This window comes from Callithrix jacchus, chromosome 3 (genome assembly GCF_049354715.1).
Source record: "Callithrix jacchus isolate 240 chromosome 3, calJac240_pri, whole genome shotgun sequence".
Classification (NCBI taxonomy): domain Eukaryota; kingdom Metazoa; phylum Chordata; class Mammalia; order Primates; family Cebidae; genus Callithrix; species Callithrix jacchus.
This window is the reverse complement of record NC_133504.1, coordinates 111,501,828-111,517,717: the sequence shown is the minus strand read 5'-3', so window position 1 is coordinate 111,517,717 and position 15,890 is coordinate 111,501,828. Positions and strand designations below refer to the sequence as shown.

General features: G+C 33.6%; 1 protein-coding gene across 31 annotated transcripts in view; it reads right to left on the bottom strand.

Annotated features, from left to right (window-relative positions):
* The window catches only part of MAPK10 (mitogen-activated protein kinase 10), a 580,859-nt gene that overhangs the window by 50,646 nt on the left and 514,323 nt on the right, over positions 1–15,890 (bottom strand). For all 31 annotated transcript variants that reach the window (XM_078366894.1, XM_054253624.2, XM_054253622.2 and 28 more), the window contains 2 exons: positions 4,999–5,181; positions 549–673 (listed from right to left, as the gene is read on the bottom strand). In XM_078366894.1, coding sequence (XP_078223020.1) covers positions 549–673; positions 4,999–5,181 — 308 coding nt within the window. The remainder of the gene's footprint in view (positions 1–548; positions 674–4,998; positions 5,182–15,890) is intronic.

The following is a 15,890-nucleotide window of genomic DNA, read 5'->3' as shown; positions in this document are numbered from 1 at the left end:
CCATGTCTGGGTATAAGACCTGGAGATACATCATATCAATTAACCTGAAGGAATGTACTTACTGAAATACACACTTCTAGTTCATCTAGTTCAGGGAAGGTTTCACAAGGCACCAGTGGTCTTTAAAAACTTTCTCATTGAAATATTCTTAAGTATCACATTTTACTAGCGGCAGGTATCTTTTTTAAAAAATGCAAGCAAAGCAACTTGTCCTCTGTTGGTTCATACCATTAAGTTTGCATTAGAAGAGGCTCACAGTTAAACACACAAGAAGAAATACAAGTGTTAGCAATTTAACAGAAACAATGGCAATATATCACAGACATCTAAGGCTTATTGGACTAAATCATCCCCTCTGCTGGTAAGCCCTGAAAAAAATATATTTAAAACATATGTTGAAGAAAATAACTTTTAGAGGGGCAGATGATAGGCTTTGGACTTACAAAATTTATACAAGTCCATTGTGAATTCTTTTGTCTTCTAGTTTTATTCAGTTTTTGCTATGAGCTATGCTTTGTTTGTGAAAGTAAAGGAAGCCTATTTCTTACCGCCTCCACTTCAGCTGGGTCATACCAAACATTGATGTAGGGATGCTGTAAGGCGTCGTCCACTGATATTCTTTTTGCTGGGTCAATCACTAGCATCTTTGACAACAAGTCCCTGGCTTGGCTGGCTGAAACAATAAATGAGAAAAATAATTAGTATGATTTTGATTTCAGTATGGAAATTTGTTGAACAGAGGAAATTAAGAAAATAAAAAGTATGGAATAGCATCTTCCTTCCAAACATCAGGTAAATTCTTTGGTGTGATGGAAGAGGAAATGCATTTTACACCAGTTTCTTTGTGTCTCTAAGCCTAAGGCTTTATTTTGAGGCTCTCTAAGGGTTATACTGCTTTGAGTATAAAATTATTCACTCAAATTTCTAAGTAAGATGTACCAACCCAGAGAGTTTATGCAAGCAAAGTAATCATATTTGGTAACCAGTGTGAATATAAAATAAACAGAACAAAGAGCATGGAAAGTGCAAATGCATGATGTTCAACAAATGTGTGGATGGCTGTTTGAAGTTAATTAACATGTGTCTTTACATACTTATTCATAAAACAGTATTATCAGAATTTTAATTTAATTCAAGTATACAAATTGACTTAACAGTTTAAATCAGACAAATTTCTTTTTTTCTGTTTGTTTATTAATTTAATTAATTAATTAATTTTTGAGACAGGATCTCCTTCTGTTGCCATGCTGGGGTACAGCAGAATAACCACAGCTCACTGCAGCCTGGAACTCCTGGGCTCAAAGGATCCTCCCATCTCAGCTTCCCAAGTAACTGGAACTACAGGCATGCACCATCATGTCCAGCTGTTTTATCTTATTTATTTATTTTTTTGTAAAGATAAGGTCTCCCTGTATTGCCCGAACTAGTCTCGAACTCTGAGCTCAATGGATCCTCCCACCTCAGTCGCCCAAATTCTGGGATTACAGGAGTGAGCCACTGCTCCCAGCCACAAATTTCTTATATATATATAAACAATAGAAGAATTGATGTGATAGAAATAATATCATTCAAATGCTGAATTTTATTTTTACATTCTGTAATCATCAGGCATTTTTTAATCAATGAAATAATGATTTGATGAAATCTAGTAGCTAAAGACTGAAGCCAGTCTAATGCTACACCAGATACTAAGGAAAAACTCTATATTATGTAAATATTATCATAACTAATTTATGGTTGTGGATAACAGTTATAAAATTACATGGTGATAGTATATTTATTTAATAACATTGTTAAAAGACATTAATCTCTAAAAATATGTAAAATTTGACATAAAGTTTTAACAGAAATGAAAACATCAAATCAATATTGTTACTCAATCGATTTGAAAGTTGAACAGTTGGCCGGGCGCAGTGGCTCAAGCCTGTAATCCCAGCACTTCCGGAGGCCGAGGAGGGCGAATCACGAGGTCAAGAGATGGAGACCATCCTGGCCAACATGATGAAACCCTGTCTCTACTAAAAAAAAAATACAAAAATTAGCTGGGCGTGGTGGCTTGCATCTATAGTCCCAGCTACTTGGGAGGCTGAGGCAGGAGAATTACTTGAACCTGGGAGGCAGAGGTTGCAGTGAGCCGAGATTGTGCCACTGCACTCCAGCCTAGTGCCTGGTGACAGAGTAAGACTCTGTCGAAAAAGAAAGAAAGAAAGAAGAAAGAAAGAAAAAAATAAGAAAGAAAGAAAGAAAGAAAGAAAGAAAGAAAGAAAGAAAGAAAGAAAGAGAAAGTTGAAAGGTTAAAATATTGTTTATTCTAAATATATGGTAAGACATCAAATTAAAGAGAAAAAATTAAATTGGTTTTCAAACAATCAACATAGATGACTCTGTGGACATGTATCAGTTTTTATTTAATCAATTTTCAGATTAAGACAACTGGGCTAATTCTACAAATTTGAAAATTACATAAAATATAAAAATCAGGAAATAATATCTAACCCCCTTAGCTAGAGGCAATGACTATGATTATTGGCATCTTTTTTTGAGTGCTTTTCATGTACTTTTCACATAATATTAATTATACTACAGTTAAAATATAGCAATTAATTTTTTACCTGTATTTTTTGGTAATTAAATTATTATTACCAATGAGTAATTAATAATAATTACCAATTTACTTGGTAATCAATAAATATATCTTTTAATGTTCTTAACAAATATAAACAAATCACTAGTTAAATCAAATGAGAACTTTTTATTAACCATTTTTTTGAGAAACTCAATCCTAGAAACTAAACTATTATTACTTTTAAATTAAAACTCTGAACGGCACAGGAATAACAAAAATACAGCAATACTTACATGTTTATTCAATAATTAATTTTCTCATTGCCAATGGCCTCCTAATAGCCTAACAGGGCTGTGTTTATTCATTGCTTTAAAGATCTCTTTAATTTGTAACTGATTTTACATCCAAATTCATGTACAATTCTCATAGATTCTCTCATCAAATCTAACCATTTCTTTGCTCTTAGAAAAAGCTGGGATTAGAATGGACTGTTCATGAATAGGATCATGAACTACACCAATACCAAACCATCTTGCTAAGAAACAATGATCAATAATATTGTTAGGAAACAATATGGGAAAATGTTTCAGTGCGTCCTCTTTCATTCTTTCATTTGAAAGCGAATGTGTTATGCTCTTTTCCAAATACAGTAGAATAAATTCTTCTCTTTGGTTATTTGTATATTATGATTATTTATATTTGCCAATTTTATATTAAAAATTAAAATCAATAATCAAATATGCAAACTAGTTTATCATTTACAAAAGTAATATAATTACAGAGATTGAATTAAAAAGTAAATTCAAGAAAATTGTAATTATATTATGAAACATAGTATCTTAATAGCCCTTTTATTGTGATTTCATACAATAGTTGAATGAGGGCTTTGTTGTCTCTTTATTGTTGCAAGTGTCTTCATAAGAAGGGATTACTTTTGCCTGATATCTCAGTTAGTATCACTAAGGCATGACTTCTATAAGATCTTCACTTGGAGTATCAGCTCTTTTTCAAACTGGATACAGGCAATGTTGATCTTAAAAGCAGTAGATTTAGAAATAATTTCGTCCACTGTCAGTAAGAGAGTCCACAGAGGCAGCTGAAGGAAGAAATCCAACTGTTCAACGTGTCAAGAGCACAGAAGCAGGGTTGCACTTTTAAAACCCATTAGATAAAAGTTCAGAGGATATAAAAACATCCTGGAAAACAGTGGCACCACATTTCAGATTCCTCATCTTGTTTAAGTCTTCCTCAGCTATACATATTAAGCTTGTAAGTTAAGTCTGTAGATATTTAATCTGTTCATGTAACATTTGGGACTAAATTTAAAAAGCATATGTCCTAAGTTTTTCTTTTTTGATAATTTACAGATACATCTTAAAACTACTATTTTTATTATATTTAATGTCACCAAGCATCTGCAGTGGGCCAGGCACTGCTCTAAGTGTTCGACAGATTATTAAGTCAATTAATCTTCCCAACAACCCTATAAGGTAGGTTCCCTCTACATTCATTTGTTAAAAGAAGGAAAGAAAAATTAGGTAACTTGCTCAGGGTCATACAGATTTTAAGGCAGAGGGACAAATTTGAAACCAGGCAGGAGGGAAACAGATTTATTTCAACATCAGATTTCCAAAAGTGTCCCAAAGTATAAGAATTTGAGTATTATTATTTATATTACAATTTATGCATTGCCAAATTTATTCTGTGTCTCCAAATGAGACTGAGGCATTATCAAGTCAATTTTGTGGGAGAAGATATTTGTTACTCAAATACATTAACTGCCAACAAAGTGATAGGAAAAAATGACTTATTAATGGATGTGTTTATATTGAATAAAAAATGTATATAAAATCCCATTTACTATTTTAAAATAAAAAAATAATTTAAGCACTCTATAAATTATTTAAAAAAAGAAATTCAGATCTGCATCTCCAATTTGCAACTAAACCTTGCACTGAAAATATTTTTAAGTAATAAAAAGGATTGAAACCATGATTTCAATGTATATATATGTATATTATATTGGTCTTTCAGAGTTAAATAACTTTAGGATTCTAAATAATCCCCCGTGAAATACACAGTGCAAAGCATCATCACACTATCCTTCCCTCTGAATATTCAGACCTAAAATCCATGGTTTCTCCCCTTTGTAGGAAAGATCTTCCAAGAAATACCTCTCTTTACTTGATTTTGTGCCAATTAAAGAACTGATCGATGTTTGAGGTGATAGGTTATACCAATTGCTCTGATTTGACCATATGCCTCCATATACATTTCAAAATATCACCCTGTATTCCATAAATATGCACGATTATCATGTGTCAACTAAACATAGAAGGAAACAAAGAGAAAGAGAGTGACGTCTCTATAACATGTACTTGTTTGGCCCGTCACCCTCATAGTTGTTCTTAAGTCATTCCTGAAGAGCATACCTTTGAGTTTATTGTGCTCAGAGTCCGCTGGGAAGAGGGAATCTGGGAAGAGCTTGGGGAAGGTGAGTCCTGCATACTTGGGCCGATTCTCCACATAGTTTCTTACTGTGGGTTGCAATTTCTTCATGAATTCTGGACATGGTGTTCCTAGTTGTTCAATTACCTTATTCCACTGGTCAATATCTGAGAATTGAACAGTTAAGGGAAAAAGGAGGTGCAGACCACTCGCCTTTCAACAATTGGGAGGCTAACTCTTCTCAAAGTCCTAAACAGTCCATAATGCAACAAGGCATGAAAATGCAAAATCAGACTTGACAGGGTCTGGGTCTTCTTGAAATTTTAAATTCACTTTTGAAACATATACTTTTGAAAAACTAGTAATTATTTAACAAAATAAGATATTATGAAATAGTCTTTGGGTCATACAGATAAAAAGTTATTCAAATAACACAAGACGAATCTCATATTCTTCAGATAAACTTCCATATAATCATGTGCTTTAGAATAAAAATATATAATGACACATTATAGTGATGTTTTTATCCTGAAGTTACCTGTATTATTTATATTTTTTAAATGACAAGTAAACAAATATTTTAGATTATATTTATTTACATTTTCCTAAATTACCTTTGATATTTTTTCTTCTCTAAAAATCTGGAATTTTTTTCTATTTGTAAACATCATGCATATCAATATAACTTTGATAGTAAAACAACTTGGTTCTTTGCCAAATTCCTAAAAATCATATTAAAGAAAGAAATCACCTATTTCATACCTATTTTTACCACTGACATCACTGAATATTGTTTTCAATGAAATATGTGAGTGAACAGAGGAATTTCAATTTAAAACGACAGATTTATATCCAAGTACATCCAAGTTTAGAAAGTACATTAAGCTTAAGGAATACCACAGAAAAAATATTACCTCTCTATGAAAATTAATACCCTCTTAAATTGGAGCTACATCTTTTGGCAGACAAACTCACTGACTAAGATTCTTTTTATCATCTATCATTAATATTTGATAGATCAGAGCCTTGAGAGTGATAAACACCATCTACTGTGAAGAACCAGCTGGAAACAACTGATTGCAAACAGTTTTCCTTGCCATGTGTCAGTGAATAATACAGATCCTGGAAATTCCCCTTACGTCCAATACCACAAGCAGTATTCTCTCCTTCATTGCTTATTCTTCTACAACTCTGTTCTTTGGTGTTTGGTTAATTGATTCTACTAAGGTAAGATATGACAGTTAAGGGACTCTTTCTATAATATTACTTAGTTGAAGTTTGTAAAGTCTTTACTTCTAGTTATTCAAAGGTTTGGACTAAAAAAGATTGTCAATCCTGATTAAAGATAAACTTAACTGTATTCAATAAAAATAAATATATAATAGACAGTAGCTAGGAGACTGAACAAAGATAAAATCAAATTAATTTGCAAATCCTCTTCTTCCTCCCTATAATCTGGCTGAATAAAACTTAAATTACCACATATTCTCTCAGTTATTGGAATAAATAAATATATTAATAAAAATATATAACTACAGATTATCAACATAAGAAACAAATGTAGGAAAAACAATAATATTCCTGTACAAAATAGTAGAAATAATTAAATAAGAACATGCTTAGATAAAATCTCATCTAATTATCATGTGCATGAGAAAATGCAGAAGTAATTAACTAGAAATAATGAAACTAAAACATTATATAAGGTTAGAGTTACAATTTACTCTTAGACAAGAACCTGCATTACTACTATGGATATAGGTAAGCTATAGTACACAGACATACTGACTAGAATACATTAGTATAGTGAAATAAAACCTAAGTGCTTGTCATTATAAATTATGAAGAGACATATTTTTTAAACAGTTGGGTTACCATGCCCTACCAAGCTATCATTTCATCATTGGCCAGACTTCCTCAAAATTCTAACCATTTGATGTCAAACTTAAAATAGAGGCTAAGAGGATGTCAGATTTTCTGTAAATAAGTCATTTAACAAAGTTGGCAAAATAATCCCAACATAGTATTATATCCTAATTACATTTGCTAGAATCATAAAGATATACAGTAAAGAATTGCTTTTAAAAAAGTATTCCCAAAACAAAAAAAGTGATGCTTTTACATTAAAGTTTAAAGAGAGTCAGATATTCTGGAACTTGTTAAAAAAGAATTGTTAAAATGCATCTTTTAATAAATCATAGAGTCCATAGACACACTCGTGCTTATTCCTACCTTAGATTGCTTTTAAATGAAACACCGTTGTAGTTCTTGATGCAATGGCTTACAAAAAGAAGGGTGGCAAGAATCTTTATCACTGTCAATGAAATAGTTAAATGTTCATACTGCAAATCTGTGTTGCAGCCAACTTTAAAAGTCTGTGTCTTTATTTAACCAATCCATTTTAAGTTTTTTCTTCCCATAAACATATGGGTATGTATATCTACATATAGTAAGTACTTGTTTTCCAGGTGTTCATGGGATACTAACATGAACCACTATGTCCAATTTAGTTGAGCACATGATTTTTCTTTATAATAACAATTATCCTAATCTAAGCCAAGACTAGAAGTCCTATCTCTTGTTTTCATGTTCAGTGCTTATTTCAAGTATTCCAGTAAGGAAAAGAGTAAATTTGGAATGATACGGTAAAAAGTTGCTTTAATATGGCCATAAAATTAATGGTGTGTTTTGTCAGAAGCAATTCCCTTAAAGAATGTCTCTGAAGCCCCTTCCTTAGTCTATCCAGCTAATATATTCCCCTGAAACAATTAGTTTTCTTAATATTTTATATAGAAAATATATTTTACATGGAAAATAAGGTGATCTTTTAAATGGAAAAACAGATTTCCACAACGATTACATTTTTAAAATACATAAAATATTGACTAGATTTTATGATTATGTGTTAATTATTAACATAAATATTTTTTAAAGAATGGCCAAAACCATTTTTGGAGAATAATTTATTTGCTTTATCCATAAGTTATCATTTTTATACCACACAGAGTGAGGATTTACAGATCCTAGCCCTGTGCAGTTATCAAAAAAGCAATACGTATATTTGTTTTTATATTTTTGATGTACTGCTTCAGAAATTATCACCCTTAACAGATACCTTTATCAAATGAATTGAATACAAATGGGAAAGGGACATTTAGTAAGAATTATTTGACAGTAAATCACCTGATATAATTCTAAATTGACTACATAAAAGTAGAGCTATACTGCAAGAAGTTCAATTTTACAGAGCATGAGGTCAAGATAATATACGCATGTTATTACTGAGTTCTTCAATACACAGAATTACAAGAGGAGAATGAACAAAGTAAATATGAATGTAAAAATGAGTATCTGAAAACCTAAGATTGAAATTATTTTTAATTAATATTATCAATTCGCTAATAACTTACATTTCAAGCACTTCTCTTTAGCCTCCTTTGTTAGGGAACTTTCTAAAACAATCATGCCTTAAACCTAAGGTATGAAAAGGTCAATTTTGGGGCCTCTCCATTGCACAGAACCTTATAAGACTTATCCTTTTCTGGGTATTTTGGGTCATAATTATGAAAGTAATTTGTGCCATCCATATTTAAGCCTTCAGAACTTACTAAATGGAATCATAAAGAGCTATTTAATGGCCTCATTCAGTTGTGTGTCCTTTGAATGACTACACCATCTGTTTATGTTTTCCTCTATCGATTGCTTTTTGTTGTTATGAATGTGATTTCCAGAGCTGACACCTCATAGTTTCTACTCTGCTCTAGGCCTTATATCTAATTCTTTACGCAAAAGTTTTCTGACTTCTCTTTGCAATTTGAAGAACATCAGTGCTTGTCTCTAAATTATTAGCTATGTCCCTAAGGACAATATTGCCAAATAGCAATGTTGGTATAGAATCGTTCCAAAAGAGACTTTTATCATCCACGCCAACCAGCTGTTTAGGCACAATGTTGAGTAGACTTATATGGCTTTATATTAGCTCTTCAGGAAAAAATGTTGTGATCAACTAGTATGTCTGCAACAGATGCACAATAAGGAAATTAAGGCACATAAGCCATGTATTAGGCATTATTATATTCAACTGTGGTCCCCAAACTTGAATATTCATAACACAGGGAACTTAGAAAAATACAGATCCCCTCTCCCTACTCATTGATCTGCAAGATTCTGAGCCCACAGGTCTGGGCTGATATCACAAAAACACCAGTGGTAATTGTAATCAAGTATGGGATTATATTTTGAGAAATACTAGTGTAGAATATACCAAAAGTCTCTTGTGAGTTACTAAGTCCAGTAGTAAGAATAAAATACTAACATGTTTCAGTTTTATGATACAAATAAGAATAGGATCAAATTCACCAAAAGATTATTCCACACCTATTTGTTATCGAAAAATTGGGGGTCATTCACCTGAGACTATTTGGAGAAAGAAAAGTACTAATCTTTATTTCTTTTTCTTTTCTTTTTTGAGACAAAGTTTCACTCTTGTTACCCAGGCCGGAGTGCAATGGCACGATCTTGGCTCACCGCAACCTCCGCCTCCTGGGTTCAGGCAATTCTCCTGCCTCAGTCTTCTGAGTAGCTGAGATTACAGGCAAGCACCACCGTGCCCAGCTAATTTTTGTATTTTTAGTAGAGACGAGGTTTCACCATATTGACCAGGATGGTCTCGATCTCTTGACCTTGTGATCCACCTGCCTCGGCCTCCCAAAGTGCCGGGATTATAGGCGTGAGCCACCGCGCCTGGCCTTAATCTTTATTTCTTTGCCCGTGCAATTTTTCTGCAAAGTCCATGAGAAATTATAGTAAGTGGCGCTTGTAGGCTCCCAGTAAATGGAGAATTCTGTCCCTCATCATCTGTGGGAGAACTGAAATTGTATGCTGCTATTACCAGGGGAATACTACCCATGGAAAGTACTAACTATAGTTCCTTGTGATTAAATTTGTTATTAAAAGAATTTTTTCTAAAAATAATTATAAAGAGATATATATGCACAAACATATAGAGTTCTGAATCTAGATTTCCAGGTTTATGTTTTGTTTCTTTAAAACAATGTTTTTAGGGTATTTTTTATTTGAAGTCCTTGTCAGATTCTGGTAACAGGAAATATGAATAAGACTTAATGAACAACTGTAACTAACATCTGTTTTAATTATAACTGAGCATAGGAAGAATTGTAAGCCAAAACACATCCACAACATGAAGCTGGCAAATTAAGTAAAAGGCCGTTTGTACTCTGGCACTAGCACATTGCTAGTGTTACAGTATGGGACATGGAATACCCAAAGGCTAATAATATTTGAAACTTTATATAAATCTATTCACTATCATATTCTATCTCTACTTAGAAATTTAAAAAAATGGAGAAGCATGTAACGTACAAGCAAATCCAATATAAATTAATGTGTTGCAATGGCAGAATTTTCATTAAGTATTGAAGGTTAATCTTTGGGGTGTTTCATTTGCATAGGCCTCTTACAAGACTAATTTTTTGTTGGTTATTTTATTTTTTGTAAATAGCACCCACCTTCAGTTGTATGATATTCTGATCTCAAAAATATTGGACTTGAATCTCTCAGCATGAGATGGTATTTTGAAAGTGGGAAGAGGCCTTGGAGATTATGTAATTTGGCATCTCTATTTTAAAGCTGAAAAATACTAAAGTCCTTTCCAATTTGGTAAATAATTATAAACAAAAGAGCTAATACAAACAGGCTACACTAACAGAAATATAGACTCTACTTAAGAGAAATTTAGGGACACTACACTCTGTTCTGTAAGACCAAATCTGGAAAATTACATTCATTTCTGTATGTAATACTACATACAGTGGAAGTTAAGAAGAGGCAATTAAGTTTATATGAGGTCAAGAAAACATGCGACTTAAAGCAGAGCTGAAAACCTTTTGATATTTAAACTAAAAAAGGAAGACAGAGGTTGTTCCTGCCGCCATCCTAGCATTTCAGTCTCTCTTATTCTGTAGCTATTATCACCTTCTTTTAGTATCCTGCATTTTTTAATGTAAATATCATGATAATAAGAATTTTCATCAGTTTTTTTCTTACTAATTTCTGGAGACAAAAAGTACCCAGTATACAGTAGGTGCTCAAAAATATTTATGTTATAAATGAATGACTATTTTATGCCCAATCAGAGTTTTATATAGATATAATATAAAGAATGAAAGAAATAAAATATTCAAAGAAACAATGGCTGAGACATTCCAGTAACTGAAGAAAGGTTGGAATCTAGGAAACGATGATTCTCAAGGAAGATAAATAAAAAGAAATCCATACCTAGTCTCATAGTAGAGAAACAGCAGATAATCAAATACCAAGAAAAAAATCCCAAATGAAGGAAAAGGATAGATTATTTCCTAAGATGACTATTACACTGACAACTGATTATTCACCAGCAATACTGAAAAAAAAAAGCTAGTAGAATAATATCTCTGAAATGCCTAAACACAATTAATTTCACTGTAAAATTCTATATATAAGGGAACCTCAATTAAAATAGTTTTAATATCAAAGACTCCACTAAAGATACTTCCTAAAGACTTACTTCAAGAGAAAAAAATAACAATCTCAAAATAATGTGTCAAAATATAAAGAGTAGTGGTTAGCCAAAAAACAGCAATCATAAGGGTAAATATAAACAAACCACTTTTGTGCAAAAAAAAATCATAATATTGTCAATTTATGAGCCTAAAAAGAAAACTAAAATAATGGACATTGATAGCATATTTAAGTCAGGACAACAATTAACTAAATTAACATTTGCCAAGATCCTTTTATGTTCAAGAGAAAGATTAAAAGAATCATCTTAATTAAAATAGCTCTTTATACAAACTTGAACTTTAAAGACAACTCCAAAATAAACACCAATAGAAATCTTTTTTATAAAGTTAGTAAACCAATTCTAAAATCTTAATAGAAGAGCAATGGTGCATTAATAGTCAAGATACTTCTGAAGACAACCAAGAAAAAAAAAGAAGGGTATTTAACCTAACTGATGTAAGTGAAGAGCGTATATTTATATTCATTAAAAAAGGGTGTTCATGGTCCAGAGATAGACGAACCAGTGGAACAGAATACAGAGCCCAGGACTTAACACCCCTCCCCCAAATATGTGGAGACTTATTAGAGAGACAGCATTACAGATCTGTAAAGAAAGAGTAAGTTGGCCGGACGCGGTGGCTCAAGCCTGTAATCCCAGCACTTTGGGAGGCCGAGGCGGGTGGATCACGAGGTCATGAGATCGAGACCATCCTGGTCAACATGGTGAAACCCCGTCTCTACTAAAGATACAAAAAATTAGCTGGGCATGGTGGCGCGTGCCTATAATCCCAGCTACTCGGGAGGCTGAAGCAGGAGAATTGCCTGAACCCAGGAGGCGGAGGTTGCGGTGAGCCGAGATCACGCCATTGCACTCCAGCCTGGGTAACAAGAGCGAAACTCCATCTCTAAAAAAAAAAAAGAGTAAGTTAGTCAATAAATAAAACTCGAATAAAGTGCATTCCTTCACACAAACAAAATAATCAATCCTATGTGGACTAATGGTTTAAATGTGAGAGACTAAACTTTACAATATTTCCAGTAAAGTTATAGCACCATAGAGTGGTATTAAATGATCCTTAAGACATAAAACATATAAATTATAGGAAAAGACAAATTGCCACTTTCTAAAATTACTATAAAATAAAATGGGAAAATAATCCAAATACAAAAAGATATTTGCGACACATAAAACTGACAAAAATTAGATGCCAAATTATATAAGAAATGTCTACTAATCAACAGGAAAAAAAACACAATAGAAAAAACTGTGTTCATTCTTTGTTTTATAAAAAAAAATTTTTTACTAAAGGAAAATGCTAGTGACCAATGAACATAGAAAAAGATCCTTAGCCTCCCTTGTAGACAAGGAAATGTAAATTAAACCTCCAATGAAAGAGTATTTTAAATACAAGGGATTGGTAACAAATTTAAAAATAAGTATGACAATAGAAAAGTTGATGAGGACCTAGAGCTATGAATATAAACTGTTACTCTAGAAATCAATTTGATGTTACATGGGAAAGTTAAAAATGTGTACACCTATGACCCCAGGCATTTATTATTAAGAAAACCTTGCATATGTGCTCTTGTAAACATATATTCATAGCATTATGGTTTGTAAAATACAAAAACAATTAAATCTGTATATATTCCAAAGTCTACTTATAGGATAATGGGTTAGTTATAGATACTCATAGACTGAAATACTATTCAGCAATGAAAATGAGTTAACCATGTCCAGTCCATAAACATGAATAAATCTGAAAAACATAATATTAAGTTTTTTAAAAAGCAGGTCACAAGATAATGATAACAGTATGGGATGTAAAATACATAAAACTAAACCATAGATTGCTTAAAGATAAATATGCATGGAGTAAAAACATAAGGAAAATCACAGATATAGTAAAAAACAAATATCTAGAACTGTGGCTAACTCTGTGTGGAAAAGGGAGGATGTGGCTGCTGTGGAGTACATAAAAATATTTGGTAGTATTGGTAATGTTCTGTTTTTTAACCTGAATGGTAGCATATTTGTGTCTATTTATTAATCTTATTCAAAAGCTATGTTGTTAATATTAACTCACTTGTTTATTATAAAATATTTTATAATTTCTTTTTATTTTTTTGAGATGGAGTTTCGCTCTTGTTACCCAGGCTAGAGTGCAATGGCGCGATCTCGGCTCACCGCAACCTCTGCCTCCTGGGTTCGGCAATTCTCCTGCTTCAGCCTCCTGAGTAGCTGGGATTGCAGGCACGCACCACCATACCCAGCTAATTTTTTGTATTTTTAGTAGAGACGGGGTTTCACCATGTTGACCAGGATGGTCTCAATCTCTTGACCTTGTGATCCACCCGCCTCGGCCTCTCAAAGTGCTGGGATTACAGGCTTAAGCCACCGTGCCTGGCCTAATTTCTTAAGTAAAATGTCAACTATGATAAAATTCATTCACATCTCCCCCCTCTAAATTATCCCAATTTAAATTTTGATTCTTTTATAGAGCATTAAAAACATATTTGATTGAATAAAATTCAATTAACATATACTTAAAATATCTACTATAAAGTAGCATATAAATTCCTTAAAGAACTGTGTGGTTATCTAAATTTCTTACTACTAAAAACAATATGTCAAACTTTTGTAGGCCCAAAAGATAAAAAATAGAATATCTCTTTAACATTTTAAGTTTTGCTCTTGAGCTAGTTCATATATGAAGAAGATATGTGTCTGAGGAGGCAGGGCAGGATGGCAAATTAGAAGGCTCCACCAATCATTCCCCCTGAAAGGACCCTAATTTAACAACTACCTATACCAAAAAACACCTTCATAAGGACCAAGAAGCAGATGACCACTCATAGCATCTGGTTTTAATTCCCATATTGTTGAAAGCAGTACTGAAGAGGCAGGAGAAACTGTCTTGAATTGCCAGTCCCACCCCTCCCCCATCCCAGCAGCATAGTGCAAAGGGTAATTCTGTGTGCCAGAAGAGGGAGAACTGCAATTGTGAGGAATTGAACTCAATCCTGCCCTTGTTATAGCAGAAAGTAAAACCAAACCAAACTCAGCCAACACCTGCCCACGGGAGGAGAATTTAAACCAGCCTTAGCCAGAGGGGAATCACCAATCCCAACAGTCAGTACTTGAGATCCCACAAGCCTTACCACTGCAGGCTATACTGCTCTGGGGCTGAGAAAAAACTTGAAAGGCAGTCTAGGTCACTAAGACTGAAACTCCTAGGAGAGTACTAGACCTGAACGGGGCTCAAAGTCAATGGACTTTTGGGACATTATCTTGTGACTTGCCTTTTAAAAAACTTAACATTATATTTTTCAGATTTATTCATGTTTATGGACTGGACATGCTTAAGTCATTTTCTTGTGACTTGCTTTTTAAAAAAAGTAACATAGGCTGGGCGCGGTGGCCCACACCTATAATCCCAGCACTTTGGGAGGCCGAGGCAGGTGGATCACAAGGTCAAGAGATCGAGACCATCCTGGTCAACATGGTGAAACCCCGTCTCTACTAAAAATACAAAAAATTAGCTGGGCATGGTGGTGCTTGCCTGTAATCCCAGCTACTCAGGAGGCTGAGGCAGGAGAATTGCCTGAGCCCAGGAGGTGGAGGTTGCGGTGAGCCGAGATCATGCCATTGCACTCCAGCCTGGATAACAAGAGCGAAACTCCGTCTCAAAAAAAAAAAAAAAATTACCTGGGCATGGTGGTACATGCCTGTAGTCCCAGCTACTTGGGAGGCTAAGGCAGGAGAATTGCTTGAACCCAGGAGGTGGAGGTTGCAGTGAGCCGAGATCGCGCCATTGCACTCCAGCCTGGGTAACAAGAGCGAAACTCCATCTCAAAAAAATAAAAAAATAAAAAATAAATAAATAACTTAACATTATATTGTTCAGATTTATTCATGTTTATGGACTGAACATGGTTAAGTCATTTTCATAGCTGAGTAGTATTTCAGTCTATGAGTATCTATAACTAACTCATTATCCTATAAGTAGGCTTTGGAATATATACAGATTTTATTGATTTTTTCTTTTGTAAACCATGGTGCTATGAATATATGTTTACAAGCGCACATGTACAAGGTTTTCTTAATCATAAATGCCTTGGGTAATCAGTGTCATGGTGCATAGCTCACAGTTCCAAAAGGGACCTCTTCCATCCACTTGAGGAGAGGAGAGGGAAGAGTGCAAAGACCTTTGTCTTGCATTTTGGATATCAGCTTAACCACAGTAGGCTAGGACAACAATCAGAGTTGTGAGGCCTCCCTTCCAGCCCCCAGTTCCCAAATGAGATTTCTAGA